This window comes from Plecotus auritus, assembly GCF_963455305.1.
Source record: "Plecotus auritus genome assembly, chromosome: 1".
Classification (NCBI taxonomy): domain Eukaryota; kingdom Metazoa; phylum Chordata; class Mammalia; order Chiroptera; family Vespertilionidae; genus Plecotus; species Plecotus auritus.
In genome coordinates, this window is record NC_137770.1 from 81,501,030 (window position 1) to 81,523,195 (window position 22,166).

Genomic DNA, 22,166 nt, shown 5'->3' on the forward strand with positions numbered 1-22,166 from the left:
GTGAGGGGCTGATGGCTGTTTGAAGGCTGGCCAAGCCCCCCAGCGGGGACCCTCACCCCATGGGAGTGTGGCCAGCCTGGGTGAGGATCTGAGGGCTGTTTTCAGGCTGACCATGCCTCCTGGCGATCCAGGCTCCCAGCCCCTCCTTTTTTTCTTTTCTTTTCTTTTTTTCAGCACCTCCTTGAGCAGAGGCCAGGGCCGTTTGGAAGCAGGTATCTGGGATTTATTTATGTTCTATAATTGAAACTTTGTAGCCTTGAGCCGAGGCCAGGGCCGGCCAGGGCAGGTGGGAAGCTTGGCTTCCTCCATTGCCAGGGGCAACCCAAGCCTCCTGCTCGCTCCAGCTTTGTGGCCGCCGCCATCTTTGTTGGGCTAATTTGCATACTCGCTCCTGATTGGCTGGTGGGTGTAGTGGAGTGATGGTCAATTTGCATGTTTCTCTTTTATTAGTGTAGATTTTTCAATTGGCAATTATTTCACATCTATTACAATCACTGACAAAGATACAGTGTTTATTAATCAGAGACTATAATTTCCTGTTATATTTTGAAACACAAATGAATAAGCACTTAAATGCACTTTAATAAAATTGTAAAACTTTTTTCTCAAAAACCTAATTTTCTGTTTCCTCATAACCTCATTGTGCCAAGCTGAAAAGAAAACAATTAGAATGAAAGCAACCATTCACCATTCACCTGATTCTGCACTGTCAACCATGTAGGCAGGTTGTGGATCTCCCCAAGGCTGCTCAGTGAAATCCTCAGGCAGAGAAGGGATGTGGCTGTGGTCAGAGGCTGGAGGCTGCTCCCCGCCATCACTGCCAAACTAAACCCAGAGGCTGATCTGTCAGTGTGAGCTGGGCTGGAACTGGTGTTTCAGGCCATGGGACTGTTTGTGTGTGAATGTGACATAGGAGTGGAGTCCCCTTGTCTCTGTTGTTAGGCGATTCATCAGAGAAGGGTTGTGTTGATCAAGTCGTCTTGTCCCCAAGGCTGTGGGAGGTGGCTGCTGCCTCAGTCTCCTGGGACTGCTGAGGCACTCAGGGTGTTGGAATGGGCCTGGCAGCCTTCTTCCCTAACAAGTGACTGGTTGATAACTGTTTAGAACTCACTTCTCAGTGTCTCTTGAAAAGGTGATATGTGATTAATTTAAAATAGGTCCCACTCCCAAATAGCTTGTCTGCCCACAAAGGACAGTGAAGATTTGGGGACTCTGCTAGGTGCTAGTAGAGACCCCACTCTAAGGACCCCATATCCTGTTACTTCTCTTTGCTCCTAAAAGACATTGAACTTTGGTGTTTGGCAGAACAAATGTTCTGGTCAGAGTCATGCCTGTCCCTCCCTCTCCAGAGGCTTCAGTAACCCTGAGGCACCAACTACTGAGGGAAAGTGTTTATGGCAGTTTGCTTGGTCCTCTTCTCACTACCTTCAACTTTTTTCCTTTTAGCTCAGGATTTGGTTGGGGATGCAGGCAAGCAGGGAGAGGACGGGGGGAAAGTGAAGCTCAGGCAGGACTGTGTCCCAACACAACGAAAAGCAGATGACATTTGTCCTTTTTGGGTTCTCCATGCTGCCCATGTCACCAGAAAGGGACAGGACTAGGCCATCAGGTCTGGGATGTGTGGGTTTTTTCCTTCTGCAGCAAAGAATTCAAGTCACAAGCCCAGCTGATTTTGAGAATATGTTTATTAAAGGTTGGGAGAGTGACACAAAGGAAGAGCTTTGGATAGAAGAAGCAAGATCACAGTAACAGAAGTGACCCTAGACTGGGCTGGGTAAACTCAGAAAAGGAAGACACAGCAACAGATGTGAGCCTAGACTTTGCTGCTAGATCACTGAGAAGTAAAAGTGTGAGAGACAAAAGTGAGCCAAGTGGGGACTGCTTTTGGCTCACTGAAAAGTTAGACAAGAGGAGGACCCTGGGAATTTAGGAGAAAGAAAGTAAAATGACACACCTGAGAAAAGGGAGGCATTGGTGTGCTCAGGGAAGAGCATGTCTTGAAGATTTATCTGTTTTCCCTAGAAGGGAATTTTAGGGGAGGTCTCCATCAGAATAGTCATCAGCTTTTTAGGCATGTATTTTAACATGCTTATGTATCAAATGAGCATATAGTGGGGTTTGGGATCATTCTCTTGTCATCTTTATCTCTATCTTGGATTTGTCTGGCTCTAATTGGGTGTTTTGTTATTTATTCCCCTGACCTCATTCATACTTGGGTTTAGCACTAATGGCACCACGGGGTCTCTGTTATCTATCTCCCTGACTAGGGTGATTTTAGCTACTCACTCTCTGGTTGGTTATGTGTCCTTCCCTAACCAAGGACACCTGCTCCTAAGTGTCCTGGTTAGGGAAGATAGAGTCAAATGTGTGTGTGTTTTTTCCCTTTATTGATCCATTTATTCAAGAATATTATTTTTTTATTTCTTTATTGATTAAGGTATTACATATGTGTCCTTATCCCTCCACTACCCTCCCATTCCTCTAATGTTTTATGAGCTGGCTGTTGATAGCGTGGCCCTTTGTTTAAATATTTTGTCTCCATTTCCCTTATCCTACTTGCCAGGGAACTTCCCTAGTTCTTTTATTAACCTGCCTCATCCACTTTTCTTCCTTCTTAAATCCTCAGGCCCTTCCGGTTACCAAAACTGTTCCTAAGATAGGCTCTAGAGCAGGTACCCAAGCATGTGTAACCCACTGGCAGCTGTTTAAAGAGTTAATCTCTCTAGGAGAGAGTGCTTTGGAACAGGGACCATACCTCCAAAGTGAAGGCACATTCATGGGTTTTTAGGATTTATCAGTAAGCTAGAAGCAAGGCTTTCCTGGGACTCTTGGAAGCCTTTCTACTCTACCTGCCTTGTTTGGTAACCACTACCAAACCCAGTTGTGCTGGTGAGCCCTGAGAGAAGCCAGGAGAGTTTGCATGGTTGGAGTCCCCAAAGTGAGATCACAGAATGCATTTTTAGACCAAGAGGGATAATAAAATAACTTTGGGCCTAGGTGTCAGCCACTGTTGTAGAAACTATGACTGTAGAGATGATAAGACAGTTATTCTTCTCTCAAGGGGTTCTACCAAATGAAGAGACAATGAGATCAATTAACCATTAAAGGAGTGGTGGTTATCAGTGGAGATAATCAGTTTTGCAGCTGTGCCACAAGGAACAGAATATTGGGGGCTCCTGGTTAGTCTTTTGTGAACAGCTGAGGATGAAGTAAGGAGAAGCCCAGGAAATATGGCAAAGATATTTCTGAGGCTTAGTAGCTGGGAGGTTGAGGTCAAGTAAGTGGGTACTAACAGCACTTCTCTACAAGTGCTTTCCTGGTTCTGTGAAGTCTATGAAAAACATACTTATTGGCATGGCTTCCTTTCATAAAACCAAATTATGTGGGTAAATAGACAGTGCAGGGGAACAGCATTCTGCTGTGAGACCACATTTACTCTGCGGTATTCTTCCAAGGCAGTTCTTGGAGTTGGCCCATAGATCAGAAACAGCGTCATCTGGATCCAGATCATGTATGTGAGCAATGAAACCTTGGTCCTGTCATGGGCAAGAATAAGAACCACAGGCATCAGAAAAAGGGCAGCTTTGGGACAAAGCTTACCAACATCAAAAATTGCCTCTCGGAACAACTCTTTAATCCACTCCAGTGGGTAAATATTTGATCTAGTCATTTCCAAGAAAAAGGTGAATTTCCTTGTTTGCCAAGGGCAGGGTCTTTGGTTTCCTTATCTCTGCCAGGATAAGGGTTCTTTGGAACTAGTGTCCCCACCCAGTTCATTTGATCGCTATATAATGAGAACCAGAGGGGTCCAGTGCACACAGCTGGAACCCATCTCCAGGAACAAAGAGCTGGAAACCATCTTCAGTTGGAGGGACTCTTCCAGATTTTTGTAAGATTCTTACCCCTGGGTAATCTATAGCTGTATTTTTTTAATATATACATACTATTTCTAGGCATTTAGCTATTTCAATGAAACAATTCCCCCCCCCCCCCTTTAAAGCCTATGGGCCCAACTTATGAACTAAGAAAAAATGAACCAGATTCTAAAGTTTAAAATGAAAGCAGATTTCTTTTGGGATTGTCTATATGTGTGTGGATGAAGGGAGATTAGTGAGACTGGGAGTAAGTGAAGGGTTAGAAGGGATTCCTGAATTGTGATAAAATCCCCAAAGACCTGGGGAAGTCATTTGTTGAAGGGCATCTGGATGCCACCAGGGAACAGGCATTAAATGTGGCAGAGCAAGAAACAAAGAGTGCTTTTAGCCCTTTTCTTCTAATCTTCTCTACTAATTTTTGTTTACTTAAAAAAAGTTTTGCTTGCTCTTTAAGAGCCAAGTGGAACACATCCAAGATCAAAAGAAGGTACACTGGCAGGTTGAAGGGAAGAAGGAAAAGAGATAAAGGAAGGAGTATGCATTGGGTGTTATGCTTTCCGCTTTGAGGGATATTGTCCTAGAATACATAAAAGTGTGAAGCTACATGTATAGAAAATAAAATCATAGTTACTTATCATAAACTGTAAGTTAAGTCCCTGTGTGTAAAGTTGGACAAATCTCTTGACTACAAAACATTGCCTGTGGAGAGAGGAAGAGAATATTAATTCTTGTGAAGATTAAAGGATGGGTTTGAGACAGATGATAAAGTTAGTCTGAAGAACAGTGAGGACATATTTCACTGACAAAAAGCTCATACTTGTTTTTTCCCAAACTCATTTTACCTCTTTTGGGGAAATTTGGGATTGAATATTTGAGTGAGTAAGTTGTGAGTGCGGGAGCAGATATTAGAAACTGGTGGCCATGGTGTGTACTGGCTGGGCTTTGGTTTCTGGATGTCTTAGGGATTCAAGATTACAATAAGCTTGAGCAAAATTTAGCTAAGTTCTTACAGAATTAATGTGCAAGTTCTGCAAGTTCGAAGCAAAGATTTTCCTTTACCTCTCCAGACTGGGATGGGAGGCCTTCAATCTCCACCAGCAAGTGGCTTTGTAGGATGTGAAGCCCCTGTGTGGCATCAGTCCAGGCCCTTAATTAGAGGTGGTCTGTGGGTTTTCCTCATATGCTGAACCCTAAGAAATGATACATCTGAATGAGATTAAGTCTCAGGTCTTCTTATCATCTATTTCTTTCTCAAGGTGCCTTCTACTATCAACTAAACTTATACAAACTTGTCTCTGTAATTCCACTAGACTTTTGCTAGTAAAACAGGAAAATATTCTCTTATGCTTAAAGAGAACCATAGAATTTCATATTTTAGAGTTGAGAACTCTCTCATTCTATAGATGAACAAACTTAAGTCTGGAGAGGAAAATGAAGTCAATCACTAAATTTTTTTTTTTTTTAAATTGAGGGTCTACTGTGAGGCAAGCACTGTGATTCAAGGAGAATAACATGGGCTCTGCCCTCCTGTAGAGTGTTCCCCAGTAGGAAACACTGACAAGGAGACAGGTGATTGGATAACAGCTTAGAAATGGCACCCGTGGAAATTTGCAATAAACATATCTTTATTTTGTAATATCCTTGCGAGCAGATCCTGAGCTTTGTGACTTTTGATTTGAAACTTGTATCTAATGAGGTATCCTTGGTCTCAATAACTAAGCACAGAGTGTTTGGACAGACTCTAGACAGGCTCAGCAGCTCACACTACCTTTTTTGAACAAAGATATCCCCACAACCTGTAGACCACTGGTACATCTTACAAGAACCCATGGTCTCCACTACTGTACAGAAGATGTTGGCAAGATTTCTATCCACCACTGCCACCTAATGACTCTTTTAGATACTACAGCTCTGGCTCTACTTCCTGATTTTGAACTCTGGGTTTCTGGCCCCAGGCAGAGAGGTGTTGACTTGGTGACCCTAACGTTCTGTTCTATCTTGGGAACCTTAGAAGACAATATTTGTCTATTGAAGAACAAGAGACCTAAATGAATTCAAATCAATAAACCTTTGATGAGGTCTTCCACAAAACTAGAAAAAGAAAACACACCCAGAAGACTAAAAAGCACAGTGTAAATGTAAAGAGCTTGGCAAATGGGGAGTATGGCAGACACTTCTGAGAGAAAGCCGCCCTCAAGTTCTGCCCGCTGCCAGACAGTCCAATTTCTCCCCGAATGAGTCTGGATCCCCATAGTCTCACCCAGAACTGGAGTTCAGTGCAGTCAGGAGCTTTTGTCTCCCTCCCACTTGAGAAAGCCAGGCGCGTACTCTGTTGCCCATCCATTCCGCGTGTGAGCCTTGGTACCTCTGCCTTCTGCAGTTCCTCTGAGTCTCAGTGTGCTTTTCTCTTTCTTGACAGTCCAGTTTCACCCTGTATGAGTCGGGGTCCCCAGAGTCTCACCTGGAACTGGAGTTCAGCACAGTCGGGAGCTTTTGTCTCCGTCCCACTTGAGAAAGCCAGCCATGCACTCAGTTGCCAGTCCTCTTCGCATGCACACCTCAGTACCTCTGCCTCCAGGAGCTCCTCTGAGTCTCAGTGTGCTTTTCTCTTTCTTTCTAGTTGTAGAATTTCCACTCAGCCAGCCTTCCTGTGGTTCTGGATGATGTCTATTTTGTCTTTTAGTTGTAGTTTTGAAATTGTTGTGCGAGGCAGCAGTTTAGGTATTTACCTATACTGCATCTCGGTTTCTCCAAAGTCCATCTTTTTGATAGGTCTCCTATCTTACTGTCTCATCTCAGTGAACTGGAGCTCCCATTCCTTCCCCATGGATGCTACATCTCCTTTTAGGGAGGACTTGGGTCTGTCTTAATGGTCTCTGTGTGCCAGGACTTAGCACAGTGCCTTGTACCCAGAGGAGCTTATGTAATGTTTGTTATTCAACTAATTAATAAATGAATTAGAGTGTGAATGAATATTGCAATGCTATGACTGATAGAAAGGTAAGTACTCAGTGAGTCTTAAGGGATAGGAAAGAATGTTTGGGACTGGAAGTTGTGTTTAGGAAATTTTAGATTGATTTTCCAAAGGAATGGCTTGACAAGAAATGTGAAATTAATGAGGAAAAGAAAATATGCAATTTAGGTGACAGAGGGTACCTGACTCATGATGCCTAATTTGCCTTTTTAGCATAATTTGCTTCAGCATACCTTTTTCCCTTGGCAGGAGCCTTTGTTAGTAAAGATGATGATAGGCCTGGGTCCCCTGTTGCTAGTCTTCATGCTGGGTCTAGGTCAGACCCCACTGATCCTGGCTCAGAATGATAGCAGGTACAGACACTTCGTGGCCCAGCACTATGATGACAATCCAAGTGGACACAATAACAGATACTGTGAAACCATAATGAGGAGATGAGGGCTGACTTCACTCTGCAAAGACACCAGTGACAACATCAAGGTCATCTGTGAAGATTAGAATGGAATGACTTACAGAAAAAATTTCCGAATCAGCAGGTCTCCTTTCCAGGTCCTACTTGCAGGCATAAAGAGGGTCCCCCTGGCCTCCCTGCTGGTACAGAGCCACATCAGGGTCCAGAGACATAGTTGTTGCCTGTGAACATGGCTTGCCTGTCCCTTTGATTAGTCCTATTACTGCCCATAACCATCAAGCCTCTGCCCCAGAGTTGGCCCTGCTCTCCATTCCTGGCACTTCCCCACACACTCCAAAACAGTGGTGACTACATTCATTGACAGGGGCCCAGAAAATGAGCTGCCTGGATCTTTTGTTTTCTGTTTTACAATATGTTAATAAATAAAAATGTCTCTGAAGTCAGTAAGAATCAACGTCTTCTCATTAATTCTTGGCCTATTGATTTTCCCCCATTTTCTCTACTCAGCTGCCCCCAGAGAGGATGGCATGGAATACAAATGCCCTTTTCCCTGTCAGTTAGTGCCTTCTCAGTCAATAGGGAGGTAGACTTCCCCTTCCTGTGAGTGGAAAGATGGTTGTAAATTAATCTTACAGAGCGCTGGGAAATTCCAGGGCTCATGGCTGCTAAGCAAAATTTTCAGGAGGGGCAAGTTGTTCTTGCTGTCAAATAAGCCAATATTACTTTTACAAAAGTTAAACTGGAAGGAGTAGTGTTTAGAACTAAATACCAACAGATTAATTAAACTTTCTATCTACCTCTCTCTTAAACTTTCTTTTTCCTCTCTGTTTCTCTCTGTTTCTCTCTCTCTTTCTCTCTCTCCTCTCCAACACATACACCAACACACCAACACACCGACACACACACACACACACACACACACACACACACACACACACACACTCCTGCATGAATACCAAAATTCACTCCTGGTACCCACCTTTTATCTTAGGCAGGAGGTAATTTTGAGTTGCTGTGACTAGAGTGTTCCCAGGGTATTCTCCTGGTTATTTCATATAAAGATTAAAAATTTGATTACTTTCCATTATTTTCTCCTGAATCTTTTACTTTATCAACAGATGTCAGGCAACTGTGAGGTCTTTGGGAATTTATAGAAAGATTCCAAGCTTATCCCTTATTCTTCTTCATCTAGATTTGTTTTCAATGAAACACATACTTAGTTGAATAGACAATTTCTTTAAAAAATATACTAATCAACTCACAGATTTAATGGTTAACTTCCCCTTACCTAATTTCTATCAAGAGGTGCCTGAATATTTTATTTATAAAGTGGTTATTAATAAATTAAAGTTATGAATCACTAGTTTTGCTGTCTTGTGAATATATTACTGTGTTGGTCACGGTATTCACAATGGTGCCCTCTCCTGCTGCCTACATTGCCCTGAAATGGGCCAAAAGCCTTGTTTTTCAATACCCAGGTTATACATCAGTGTCCAGGTGCCACCTGGGAGAGCCCAGACTCACTGAAAGTATTTAAACTTAGGCAGGAGGAAATGGGGAAGTAAATTACTGGTGCACACTCAGCACATGAATCTTTCTTCCTTGAGTTAACCTATTTCAAACTTGATATCACTGTCATTTCCTAAGAAAGTAGGAAGAAGAGTTTTCCAAACCTCTCCTAATAGAAAATATGTCTTATTTAAAATCCCCAAAAACCCTTAGGAAGTCAGAAAGGTCCAGATGTTGGTAGAATATTTAGACCCTTTTCTCAGGTTCTCCAACCAGTCCCTTCACCCTGATACGATGCAAAATGACCTCCATAGAGATCATTGACCTACTCCAGGCCTTGATAGGAAAGGCCAAATGTATGGACCATTATTATATTGAGTGTGCCATAGCTGTGAAAATACATATCTTCTCCAAAAATCTGCTTAGAGTATTATCATTGCATTCTCTGCTCTGGTGTTAGGGCAAATGACTGTTTCCTAGGAAATCACATGGCAATGGGATGGAGCTGCTTGCTGACCTGCCGATGGAAGTAGCAGCTGGGTAGCCAATCCTAGCACTTTTTGCTCTGGGTCTCTTGTTCTCTCACAACCTAAAGCTGCTTAAAATGAAATGTCATGTGACAGGCAAGTCAGTCTGTATCTCAAGTGAATCATTTGAGGAATTGAAATCCTGGTCAACTGTTTTTGTTAACTTTGCAGGGAAAAGAAAACAAAAACCTAAAAATACCCAAGCGCTTTGAAGAATGGTGATATGCAAGGAAGAAAATTCCACTCAATGTGCCAAGGAAAATTTTCTGTAGGGACACAGCATAAATTCTATTAGCTGAGATATTTCAACTTAAAAACAGCCTTCTAATTTAGAAGGAGTACATATACTCTACACAATAAGAGAGAGGGGAATAATAATATACACAACTTGGTGTAGTCATTCATTATTTTACCCAGATTGAAGGAAGCAAAGGAAACCAAGAAAAATGGAAATTGCAAAAGTGATCATTACCAACACTTACTGAGCACTTACTGTGTACCTGGCATTATGATAAGCAGTTAACATTGATTTTATCATTTATTCCTCATAACATCCCTAAGAGGTAGATATTATTATACTCACTTACTAATGAGGAATAACGCTGAGGGAGGTTAAGTAATTTTCCCAAGATCATGTAGTTAAAGTGGCAGAGCTAGTTCTTTGGGGTCACAGTATCAAAAGAAGTTCTTATTGAGAATCAATGTGGTAGAGTGGAGAAAACCTTTGGGGCAAGCTCTGACCAAAAAGTATGTGTTGGGATGGTTTGGGGATCATTTCGTTTTCTGTTGTAGCTAGAGTCTTGAGATACACCCATTGATGGCTACATTGGACTTGTTGGCAAATATTTGTTGATGTCTTATTAAATCAGTTGGTTATTGTGTCTGAGGCTGTGGGTTTGCTCTTGATGAATAGTTTAAGTCTTCTCTGTAGCCAGTTATCATTCTAAATCATATCTTGGACACAAAGAAGCAGGATGAGAAAAAGTTAGACAGTACCAGGCAAAATAAGAAGTGCAAGATTAACCATGCAAGATTAGATTTGGGGAAAATAACCCAAACTGCATTGTTGTGATGAAGCTATTACCCAAGTGCTAAGTGCTAAGTGTACCTTCAGAAATTCTATCCATTAGTCTAAGGATGAGGAGTTAATCAAGCATCATTTCTCCCTGCTACTCTTGTTCCCACAACTGTTCCCTTCTCTCTCTTCCTAAGTCCATATCTCATATCTATAGCTGTAGGCACTCAAATGTGACCTAGAGTTTTCTAGCTTTTTTTATACAAGCAAATGGTGACTGTGACTATAGGAGAAAGTATTTTAAATAATGAAGTTACGTTTGAAACTGGTATGCAGGTCTCTCATCAGCCATTTCAGTCACCCAGACAGTGTGACCTGCCATCATGAAGCAACATGTTTGAAAACAAAGGACAGTAGTACCCATATACATCAAAAGGACAGTAGGACCCATATACATTTCCCATATGCATATGTAGAAATGGGCCTGTATGACCCTCAAAAAACTGTCCTTTCTGTTTGGGGTTGCTCACTTCCTGTTGAGTCAGAGATTAATTTTATTTGCTCCAGTACAGTGATTTTCAACTGGTATGCCTCAATAATTTTTAAAACCTGCAATAACCTGACTATTTAGTCAGGAGCACTGACCTCTTTTCTCTTAGATTGTCAAATTAAAAAATGACAACCAACACAATAACTGCCTGGTGTGAATGAATCAAAATTATACCTATTTATTTTGTCAGGTTGACAAATAATATATTTTTTGGAGTGATACAGAATTTAATAATTAGTTTATGTGTGCCATGAGATGAAAAAGGTTGAAAATCACTGTTCTAGTGAGTCAGGGTCAAGGAGATTCACAGTTCATGAGTTCATGCCAATCCCAGGAGTGAGTGTCAGATGGCAGCATCTATCTAATTGGTGTTGGTGAGGGATTCCCACTTACACTCTTACCCTATTCCACCCCTGATTAAACTCTGTTGCTAGAGAAAAGCAACTCTGAACATAAATGTCTTGAATATCCTAAATATTTGGGGAGTGGAAACAGAAAGGCAGCAGAAGATGTGGGAAAAGCACTGGTTTTAGAGTCAGATAAGTCTGGGTTCCTTTCTCTACTTGGTCGACAGAAGCAATGTTCTGACACTATATGGCAATGCTTTCTTTGTTGTGGCTTTGAAAGTTTTTGTTTAGTGTTTGTGTTGTTTTTAAACTCTATTAAACATATGTTGTTTTCTACTGCCAAAAGTGCCAACAAAAGGATTCTGCAAGTAGAGACAACAGAAAACTAGCAATAGGTATTGACAAGACAGAGACAGCATCAAGGACACATGCATGATGATGAAATATATCACCAGGGCCATAGTGTTTGGTTGTGCATAGCAGCAAGGAAAAAAGACAGTCTAAGTCCTCTTTTGTGGCAATTGTGTTGTTGAGATTTATTTTTAAAATTTCTTTTATCAGTCAGTTCTACAAGTCATTTTGTTTCATTCATTCACTAGTTCCCGCGTTTTCTTTATTAGTTCACTCAACCAGTATTTACTATCTTCAGAGCACTTTGGCTGGATACTCTGTTTTTTTTACTTCTTTTTTATTTTTTTTATTTTTTTTATTTTTATTTTTTTTTTTGTGTGTTTGTTTTTTTTTTGTTTTTTTTTTCAAATTTTTATTAAGGTATTATATGTGTACATATCTTACCATTGCCCCCCACCCCCACCCCACTCCCATACATGCCCTCACCCCCCAATGTTTTGCATCCGTTGGTTACTCTTATATACATGCATATAAGTCCTTTAGTTGATCTCTTATTTCCCCCACCTCTCCCTAACCTTACCACTGTAATTTGACAGTCTGTTTGATGCTTTACTGCCTCTGTAACTATCTTTTTGTTCATCAGTTTATAATGTTTTTCATTATCCCCAAATGAGTGGGATCATGTGGTATTTTTCTTTCATTGACTGGCTTATTTCACTTAGCATAATGTTCTCTAATTCCATCCAAGTGCCTACAAATGGTAGTAATTCCTTCTTTTTTACGGCAGCATAGTATTCCATTGTGTAGATGTACCATAGTTTTCTGATCCAGTCATCTGCTGATGGGCACCTAGGCTGTTTCCAAATCTTAGCTATTGTAAATTGTGCTGCTATGAACATAGGGGTGCATATATCCTTTCTGATTGGTGTTTCTGGTTTCTTAGGATATATTCCTAGGAGTGGGATTACTGGGTCAAATGGGAGTTCCATTTTCAGTTTTTTGAGGAAACTCCATACTGTTCTCCACCGTGGCTGCACCAGTCTGCATTCCCACCAGCAGTGCACGAGGGTTCCTTTTTCTCCGCATCCTCGCCAACACTTGTCGTTTGTTGATTTGTTGATGATAGCCATTCTGACAGGTGTGAGATGGTATCGCATTGTTGTTTTGATTTGCATCTCTCGGATAATTAGTGACTTTGAGCATGTTTTCATGTGTCTCTTGGCCTTCCTTCTGTCTTCTTTCGAAAAGCTTCTATTTAGGTCCGTTGCCCATTTTTTTATTGGATCATTTATCTTCCTTTTATTAAGTTGTATAAGCTGCCTGTAGATGTTGGAAATTAAACCTTTATCAGTGATACCATTTGCAAATATGTTCTCCCATACAGTGGGGTTTCTTGTTGTTTTGTTGATGGTTTCTTTTGCTGTGCAAAAGCTTTTTATTTTGATGTAGTCCCATTTGTTTATTTTCTGTTTGGCTTCCATTGCCCTAGGGGCAGTATCACTGAAAAATTTCTTTTGGCATATGTCTGAGATTTTGCTGCCTGTGGATTCCTCTAGTATTTTTATGGTTTCCCGTCTTATATTTAAGTCCTGTACCCATTTTGAGTTTATTTTTGTGTATGGTGTAAGTTGGTGATCTAGTTTCATTTTTTTGCATGTATCTGTCCAATTTTCCCAACACCATTTATTAAAGAGACTGTCTTGACTCCATTGTATGCTCATGCCTCCTTTGTCAAATATTAAATGCGCATATTGGTTTGGGTCGATATCTGGATTCTCTATTCTGTTCCATTGATCTATATGTCTGTTCTTGTGCCAGTACCAGGCTGTTTTGATGACAGTGGCTTTGTAATACAGCTTGAAATCTGGTATTGAGATCCCTCCTACTTTATTCTTCTTTCTCAGGATTGCTGTGGCTATTCGGGGTCTTTTTTTATTCCAGATGAATTTTTGGAGAGTTCTTTCTAGGTCTGTGAAATACGCCGTTGGTATTTTAATGGGGAGTGCATTGAATCTATAGATTGCTTTGGGTAGTATGGACATTTTAATGATGTTGATTCTACCAATCCATGAACATGGTATGTTCTTCCATCTGTTTACATCTTCCTCTATCTCTTTTTTCAGTGTCCTGTAGTTTTCCGCATATAGGTCTTTTACCTCCTTGGTTAGGTTTATTCCTAAGTATCTTAATTTTTTTGGTGCGATGGAAAATGGGATTGCTTTTTTAGTCTCTCTTTCTGTAAGTTCATTGTTGGTGTATAGAAATGCCATAGATTTCTTGGTGTTAATTTTGTATCCTGCTACATTGCCGAATTCATTTATTAAGTCTGTTAGTTTTTTGATGGAGTCTTTCGGGTTTTTTATGTACAATATCATGTCATCTGCAAATAAGGACAGCTTTACTTCTTCTTTTCCAATTTGGATGCCTTTTATTTCTTCTTCTTGTCTAATTGCAGTGGCTAATACTTCCAGTACTATGTCAAACAGGAGTGGTGAGAGTGGGCATCCCTGTCTTGTTCCTGTTCTTAGGGGAAATGGTTTTAGTTTTTGCCCATTGAGTATGATGTTAGCTGTGGGTTTATCATATATAGCTTTTATGATGTTGAGGTATGATCCTTCTATTCCCACCTTGTTGAGAGTTTTTATCAAGAAAGGGTGTTGGATTTTGTCAAATGCTTTTTCTGCATCAATTGATATGACTATGTGATTTTTATCTCTCAATTTGTTTATGTGATGTATCACATTTATTGATTTGCGGATATTGAACCATCCTTGCATTCCTGGGATAAACCCTACTTGGTCATGGTGTATGATCTTTCTGATGTACTGCTGGATCCTATTTGCTAGAATTTTGTTGAGGATTTTGGCATCTACATTCATGAGGGATATTGGCCTGTAATTCTCTTTCATTGTGTTGTCTTTATCTGGTTTTGGTATTAGGGTGATGCTGGCTTCATAGAAGGAGCTTGGAAGTGTTCCTTCCTCTTGAATTTTTTGGAATAGTCTGAGGAGGATAGGTTTTAGTTCTTCCTTGAATGTTTGGTAGAACTCTCCAGTGAAGCCGTCTGGCCCCGGGCTTTTGTTTGCCGGAAGCTCTTTGATGACTGCTTCAATTTCTTCCATAGTTACTGGCATGTTGAGCTGTTTAGATTCTTCCTGATTGAGTTTTGGAAGGTTATATTTTTCTAGGAATATGTCCATTTCCTCCAGGTTGTCCAGTTTGTTGGAATAGAGTTGTTCGTAGTATTTTTTAACAATCCTTTGTATTTCGGCGGGATCTGTTGTTATTTCACCTCTTTCATTTCTGATCTTGTTTATTTGGGTCCTCTCCCTTTGCTTCTTGGTGAGCCTGGCTAGAGGTTCATCAATCTTGTTTATCCTTTCAAAGAACCAGCTCTTGGTTTTGTTGATCTTTTGTATTGTTTCTTTGGTCTCTATGTCGTTTATCTGTGCTCTGATCTTTATTATTTCCTTCCTTCTGCTTACACTGGGCTTTTCTTGTTGCTCTTTTTCTAACTCTTTGAGTTGTTGGGTTAGGTAATTTATTACCCCTGTTTCTTGTTTTTTGCAGTAGGCTTGTAGAGCTATGAACTTCCCTCTCAAGACTGCTTTCGCTGTGTCCCATAAATTTTGGATTGTAGTGTTTTCATTGTCATTTGTTGCCATGATGTTTTTTATTTCTTCTTTGATCTCTCTGGTAACCCAGTCATGGTTTAATAGCATGCTGTTTAGTCTCCATGTGTTTGATTTCTTTGGGTTGTTTTTATTGTAGTTGATTTCCAGTTTTATGCCACTGTGGTCTGAGAAGATGCTTGATATGATTTCTATCTTCTTGAATTTGAAGAGACTTTGCCTATGTCCCAACATATGGTCTATCTTTGAAAATGACCCATGTGCGCTTGAGAAGAATGTATATTCTGTGGCTTTGGGGTGAAATGTTCTGAAGATGTCAATTAATTCCATCTGGTCTAGTGAGTCATTTAGGATTGATGTTTCTTTGCTGATGTTTTGTTTAGAGGATTTGTCCAATGGTGATAGTGGGGTATTAAAGTCTCCTACTATGATTGTATTGCTGTCAATGTCTCCCTTGATATCTTCCAGGAGTTTTTTTATGTATTTGGGTGCTCCTGTATTGGGTGCATATATGTTTACCAGAGTTATTTCTTCTTGTTGGATTGCTCCCTTTAGTATTATGAAATGGCCTTCCTTATCTCTTGTTATGTCCTTCAGTTTGAGATCTAATTTGTCAGAAATAAGTATTGCTACCCCAGCTTTTTTTTCAGTTCCATTTGCCTGGAAAACCTTTTTCCATCCCTTCACCCTCAGTCTGTGTGCGTCTTTTTTTCTGAGGTGGGTTTCTTGTAGACAGCAGATATATGGGTCGTGTTTTCTTATCCAATCTGTTACCCTATGTCTTTTGATTGGGGCATTTAATCCATTTACATTTAAAGTTATTATTGATAGGTACTTATTTGTCGCCATTCCTATTCTTTACCCCTGTGTTACTTCTTCGCTTCCTGTTTCTTTCTTTCTTTCTTTCTTTTTTCTTTTTTTTTTTTTTTACAGTAGACCCTTTAGCATTTCTTGCATTGCTGGTTTGGTGGTAATAAATTCCCTTAGTCCTTTTTTGTCTGTGAAGCTCCTGATTTCACCTTCAATTTTGATTGACAGCCTTGCTGGGTACAGTATTCTTGGATTCAGCCCCTTCCTTTGCATGACTTTGTATATTTCATTCCATTCCCTTCTGGCCTGATGAGTTTCTGTTGAGAAATCAGTTGCTAGTCTGATGGGGGTTCCTTTGTATGTAACTTTCTGTCTCTCTCTTGCTGCTTTTAAGATTCTTACTTTGTCGTTGGTGTTTGCCAATTTAATTATAATGTGCCTTGGCGTCGGTCTTTTGGGGTTCATTTTGCTTGGGACTCTGTGAGCTTCTTGGATTTGTGTGGGTTTTTTCTTCCCTATATCTGGGAAATTTTCTGTCATTATTTCTTCAAAGAGGTTTTCTATTCCTTGCTCAGCTTCCTTTCCTTCTGGAACCCCTATTATGCGGATGTTGTTTTGTTTCGTGTTGTCCCAAAGTTCCCTTAGACTCTCCTCCTGCCTTTTAATTTTTTTTTCTAGAAGTTGCTTTTCTTGGGTATTTTTTTCCATCTTGTCTTCTAGCTCACTGATGTGGTCCTCTGCTTCTTCTAGTCTACTCTTGATGCTTTCTATTGAGTTCTTTACAGCAGCGATGTCATTTTTCATTTCTTCTTGGTTCTTCTTCATTTCCTCTTGGTTCTTGCTCATATTGTCGAATTTGTCTTCCATTCTTTTCAGCCACCTTATGACCATTTCTCTGAATTCTTTTTCTGGAAGGTTGCTTGCCTCCATTTCGTTTACTTCCTTTTCTGGTGATGCCTGCTTTTCTTTCATATGCGGGCTGCTTCTTTGTCTCCCCATGGTCTCTCTTCTCTGGGTGTCTGGTTATGTAGTTCTCTCTCTCCTGGGTTGATTTAAAGGCACAAAATACAGCACTACCAGGTACAACTCACAAGGCACTGAACAGGAATGTATTCACGATATTAATAACCTCCAATAAAGGTGACCACCGGAGAAAGGCAAATTAGGTGATAGAAGAGAAAGAAGAAGAGGAAAAAAGAAAGAAAGAAAAAAAAAAGAAAAAAGGAGTGTGAAAATGAAATTGGGAAAAGGGAAAGTAAAGAGAAAAAAAAAAAAGTAAGAGAGACAAGAAATTGACTAAGAGAGAAAGGGGAACAGACTATATATATTGGGGATAAAACTCCAATAGAACAATCACTAATCCCAGCAAATGCCAGCAACAAGTGCCTGGGGATTAGTACAAACTACAACACCAATTAATATGGAGTGAGGCAAGGGAAAGCTGAAGCACAAAACAAACAAAAAAATAAATAAAAGAAGAATAAGCAAAACAATCTCACAAAAAAAGCATAAAAATTGGATATAATCTACATTCAAGCAAACAACAACAAAAGGACAGAGATAAGGACAAGTTTATGGATAACTCAGACAGCGAAGGGAGAGGTGTATGTGGACTTGGAGCAGGGGATTGGAGATTAGATATATAAGTAGGGTGAAATTTTAACAAGGGGTAAACAGAAAGAATAGGGAAAATCTAAAGCAGTAAAAGGGTAAGACAAACAGGACACTGAAAAGGGGGAGGTTAGGAAGAGAGTGATGGCCTAAAGGTAGAGTTGAGATAGAGTAAAACGATGCTAAAGGAAAGATAAAAAATAGAATGTAGAACCCTAATCCCAAAATAAAATGAAGAGAAAATAAAATGACACTTTAAAAAAAAAAAAAAAGATAAAATAGCAGTAGTAATAATACGGATTGAAAATAAAAATGTAATCATTAAAAAGGTAAAATCAAGTGATGAAAAAAGAAAAAAAAGTTTCTTGATTAAAAGATGCAAAAAATGAAAATTTAAAAAAAATAAAAAAATAAATAAAATAAAAGGTAAAAATAAAATGTGGAGTAGTGAAGGTCATTCACTTCCTCTGTTTTTCTGTTTGGCACGCCTGTTTCTCAGTCCAGGCAGTATTGCAGTTCCCTGCGATCCACTGCTCTTCGGTGTTGTAAGCCAGTCCTGATTTTAAGCAGGCGGTGTGTCTTAATTTCTCGTATTCCTTTATTTTTGATTACACAAGAGTCAATTTGTAATTCAGCCCCTGGGTGGCAGTGTTTCTGGATTGACTTCCGGGTCTATCTATGGCCTCTCTAGGCAGTGTTAGAGCCTTCTTTCCCTGTGGCACTCGCCACGGGCCTGTGGGAGTGGGCTGCCTCAGAGCTGGCTCTCTGATGGTCACTCCCCGCTCCGATCCCCAGGTTCCAGAAAAACAACCTTCCCCTGCAGTCTCCCAGGGTGTCCCCAACTGGGTGATCCTATGTATTGGGCTTAGTAATCAGATGCAAGGATTTGAAGAGGAAAAAGCCCAAGTGTGCGAATTCCGGGACTGCGAGTAAGCCCAGGCACCCAGGGAGCGCACGGGCTGCGCGTAAGTCTGGACTGCCTGAAATTCTTAGGGTGTCCCTGCACTTCAGATCAAAATGGGTTGCTTTTTAGAGTGCCCTTCTCTTAGCAGCTCTGAGGACCCCTTTCCACAGTCACAGATCACGCCAGCCCCTACAGCCACGGATTTTTCTAGGCACAGACTTCCCTGGTCCTCCAGCTCCCGCAAAACGCGCGTTCCTCTCTCCCGCCGGGACCAGAGACCTCACCTTATCCCAGGCGAAATCTGACCTTTCCGTAGTGGAGTGTAGAGCTTCTCTGAACCCGTGTGCTTGCGCCAGTTGGGGAGCGTTGTTCTGGGGCTCGCAGCTGTTCCTGGGGTGCCGCCGTTGTGGATTCTCAGGCTTCAGATAAGCTCCACTTTCCGGATCAAGATGGCGCAGACTCCGCGTCCAAGCCCGCAGCTCCGGGAGGGGACCCAGCCGCAGTTCGCAGTTCGTGCTGCCAGGTCAGGGGAACCCCGTTCAGCAGTCCCCCACCTCCTTCTGGAATTCAGCTGTCTCCCAACCAGCCAACAAACACTCCTTGCGCGACCCTCAGCTGTTCTTTCTTTCTGCTCCGGGACAAGGCTCGGAACACGTCTGTCTATTCTGCCGCCATTATTCCCTCTCTTTACTTCTTTTTTAAATATGATTAGCAAGATTTCAAAAAAGACTTGATTTAATATCATTAAAATAATGCCAACTGGGTGAAAAGGTGAAGGAATTAACAAGTACAAATGGCCAGTTTTAGAAATAACCGTGGGGATGCCAAGTCAGCATAGGAAATACAGTCAATAATGTTGTAATAATGATGAATGGTGTCAGATGGGTGCTAGACTTATGTGGTGATCACTTCTTAAGCTATATAAATCAGTATGTAGTATACCTGTAGTACAGCATGTCAACTGTAATTGATTTTTTTAATTAAAAAAAAGAATAGACACATGAGAGGAAAGGCTAACCCTAAAGGTTACTCTATCCTTTTTCCTATACCTTCCTCAACTCCCAGATGTCAGGAATTAAAATCAGTTCTCAAACTCATTGGCATATCCTGTCTATCCAAACCTTTGGGAATCAGAGTCTCCAGGGAACGGAACATTCTCCAAAGATCACATGACTAGAGAATTTCCTCAATAGACAGACAACTCCAGTGTCATTTAGATCTGCCTTTTCACACCTTGGCCATACAGGACATATACACCTGGGCTTCCACCTGTTCAGTCTCTGCCCTGAGTCATTGTACTGGCTACAGCAGTGTCTCTCTCTATAAGAGAAAAACTTTTGCTTTCAGAGAAGATCATGTTTGCAAACTTTTTACTCTTTGGGAAGCAATGATGAGAAAAGTTGTGAGCAGAGAAGTGAGGAGGAAAGAGTAGATTACAGAGTTGACATATATCAACTTGCCATTCTCAACACTTCTCTCTGGTGCCCATTTGTTACCTTCCTTTCTCCTTCCCTTTCGTTTCTCTCCAGGCACCTCCAAGGTAGTGATGGCTCTCCAGAAGACCCTTTCATTGCTCCTGCTCTTGCTGCTGACTCTGCTGGGGTTGGGGCTGGTCCAGCCCTCCTATGGCCAGTCCATGTACCTACGATTCCAGCGGCAACATGTGGACTCTACACAGAGAGGTGGCACCAGCTTGTACTGCAACAAGATGATGCAAACACGGGGGATGACTAGGCCTAGGTGCAAGCAATTCAACACCTTCATCCATGCAGACATCGGAACCATTAATAACATCTGCAGAACCCCCAATATCCGGTGCAAGAATGGCAAGATGAACTGCCATGAGGGTGTAGTGAGAGTCACAGACTGCAAGCTTACAGCAAGTTCCCCGCGAAACTGCAGATATCAGGGCAGGGCCAGCTCTAGGCGTGTTGTCATTGCCTGTGATGGTAACCCCCTGGTGCCTGTGCACTTTGACGGATAGATGCTACCCTGAAGGGATTATGGCCCTGTGGTTGACCTTTTACTTATTCCTTGAATAGCAATGAGTAATGCATTTGAGCTATCTCAGGCTCTGCCTCTTCTGCTTATGCCTACTTCTTTTTCTCTATATAATCCATTCTGTTAAATGCATTAAAAAGAAATGGAGACATAAACGTATAATGTGACTGGGCTTTCTGTAATAAAATTTTCTATGAACTCTTCTGCTTCCTTTTATAATACTGATCAGTTTAGCTCTCTCAAATCCTATCCTCTGGAATTTCATCATTATATGTATGAGATAGCATTCCACATATTTTAAGGTATTTCCATCTCAGTTATCTCATTTTAATACCACTGCACCCCTGTGATGCTCATGTTGCTACAAAAGGGGCCCAAAGTTAAAGGATTTGCTGAAGAACATGAAGATAGTGCAAAAGCTGATACAAAAAAAAATCCATTTCAAAAAAAAAAATCCATTTCAACTGGCTATTAATCCAGGCCTTTTCCTACTTCATCACAGGGAGTACTTTAAAAGTAACTGCTTTTTGATATTCTCAAAAGTCAGCTGTTGGGGGAAGCATTAAACATTTAGAAATATGAACAGGCAAAATGAGAGCTCTGTCTGTATAATTTGGCAACCTTGTTATGTTTGTATCTAATAAGATTAAGAAATTATATAGGAATTTCCTTTTTCTCTTCACAAACTTTTTTTTTTTTAATATTTTATTGATTTTTTACAGAGAGGAAGGAAGAGTGATAGATAGTCAGAAACATCGATGAGAGAGAAACATCGATCAGCTGCCTCTTGCACACCTCCTACTGGGGATGTGCCCGCAACCAAGTTACATGCCCTTGACCAGAATCGAACCTGGGACCCTTCAGTCCGCAGGCTGACGCTCTATCCACTGAGCCAAACCGGTTTTGGCTTTTCACAAACTTTTGAATCATAGTAGTAAGTCAGAGTATTAACAATGTACTAGATCATTAAGACTCATTCTCTCTTCCTGACTTGGAAGATTTTTTATATTTTCTTTGTAATAAAGAACTCAAACTACAGATATCTGTGAAGATGGTTCTATGGTTCTTGTGTGGGATTTCTTTTCTTTTATCCTCTTTTAATTATTTTCTAGTTTATAAACATGTACCAACACCTTAATACCCTCATAAACTGGTCCATGATTAAAACCTGTAGGATCAATGACCATGACACAGAACCATTTGTGTCATTTTACTAAAGACAATTCTTACACCCTTCCCTTTTCCCTTTGATTATTTTGAAACAAATTGGTGAACAGAGATGTATGAAGACACTAGCAGCTAAAAATGGAAGTATGTATATGAGTGTGTGTGTGTGTTTGTGTGTGTGTGCTGTGTGCACGTGAAAGGACTAAACTAAAAATATTTGAATTAAAGCAAATACACATTGTTTATATTTAAGGTGTGCAACCTCATCCAGTATTCAGATGCATTGTGAAAGAATCACTACAATCAATGTAATTCACGTATTTGTTACTTCACATGATTACCAAAAGTGACCCCATTTTGGACTGCTTTCTACTCAATTCTTTTCAATACTACTGAACATCATAGCTTAGCCCACCAGTTTCTTCTGACTACATATTGCTTTCACACCATTGTAAAATTAAAAAATCCTAGGAATGAAAAT

The 22,166-nt window shown here is 40.6% G+C and overlaps 1 protein-coding gene across 3 annotated transcripts; it reads left to right on the plus strand.

Moving 5' to 3' along the window:
* The first annotated feature begins 180 nt into the window (after positions 1-180).
* On the plus strand, positions 181-21,555 carry LOC308253586 (ribonuclease 4-like). 3 transcript variants are annotated; one of them, XM_080679206.1, is made up of 2 exons: positions 181-212; positions 20,047-20,714. In XM_080679206.1, the coding sequence occupies exon 2, from the start codon at positions 20,064-20,066 to the stop codon at positions 20,499-20,501; it is 438 nt and encodes a 145-aa protein (XP_080535332.1). In that variant the 5' UTR covers positions 181-212; positions 20,047-20,063; the 3' UTR covers positions 20,502-20,714. The 3 variants fall into 3 exon arrangements, with proteins under 3 accessions (XP_080535332.1, XP_080535330.1, XP_080535331.1); XM_080679204.1 differs by lacking the exon at positions 181-212 and adding an exon at positions 3,807-3,889 and having other exon boundaries at positions 20,047-21,555; XM_080679205.1 differs by lacking the exon at positions 181-212 and adding an exon at positions 3,820-3,908 and having other exon boundaries at positions 20,047-20,715.
* Positions 21,556-22,166: the final 611 nt, after the last annotated feature.

Bases quoted from the DNA above. Each gene is read 5' to 3' on its own strand.
- LOC308253586 (XM_080679206.1), top strand. From the start codon at position 20,064: ATGGCTCTCCAGAAGACCCTTTCATTGCTCCTGCTCTTGCTGCTGACT.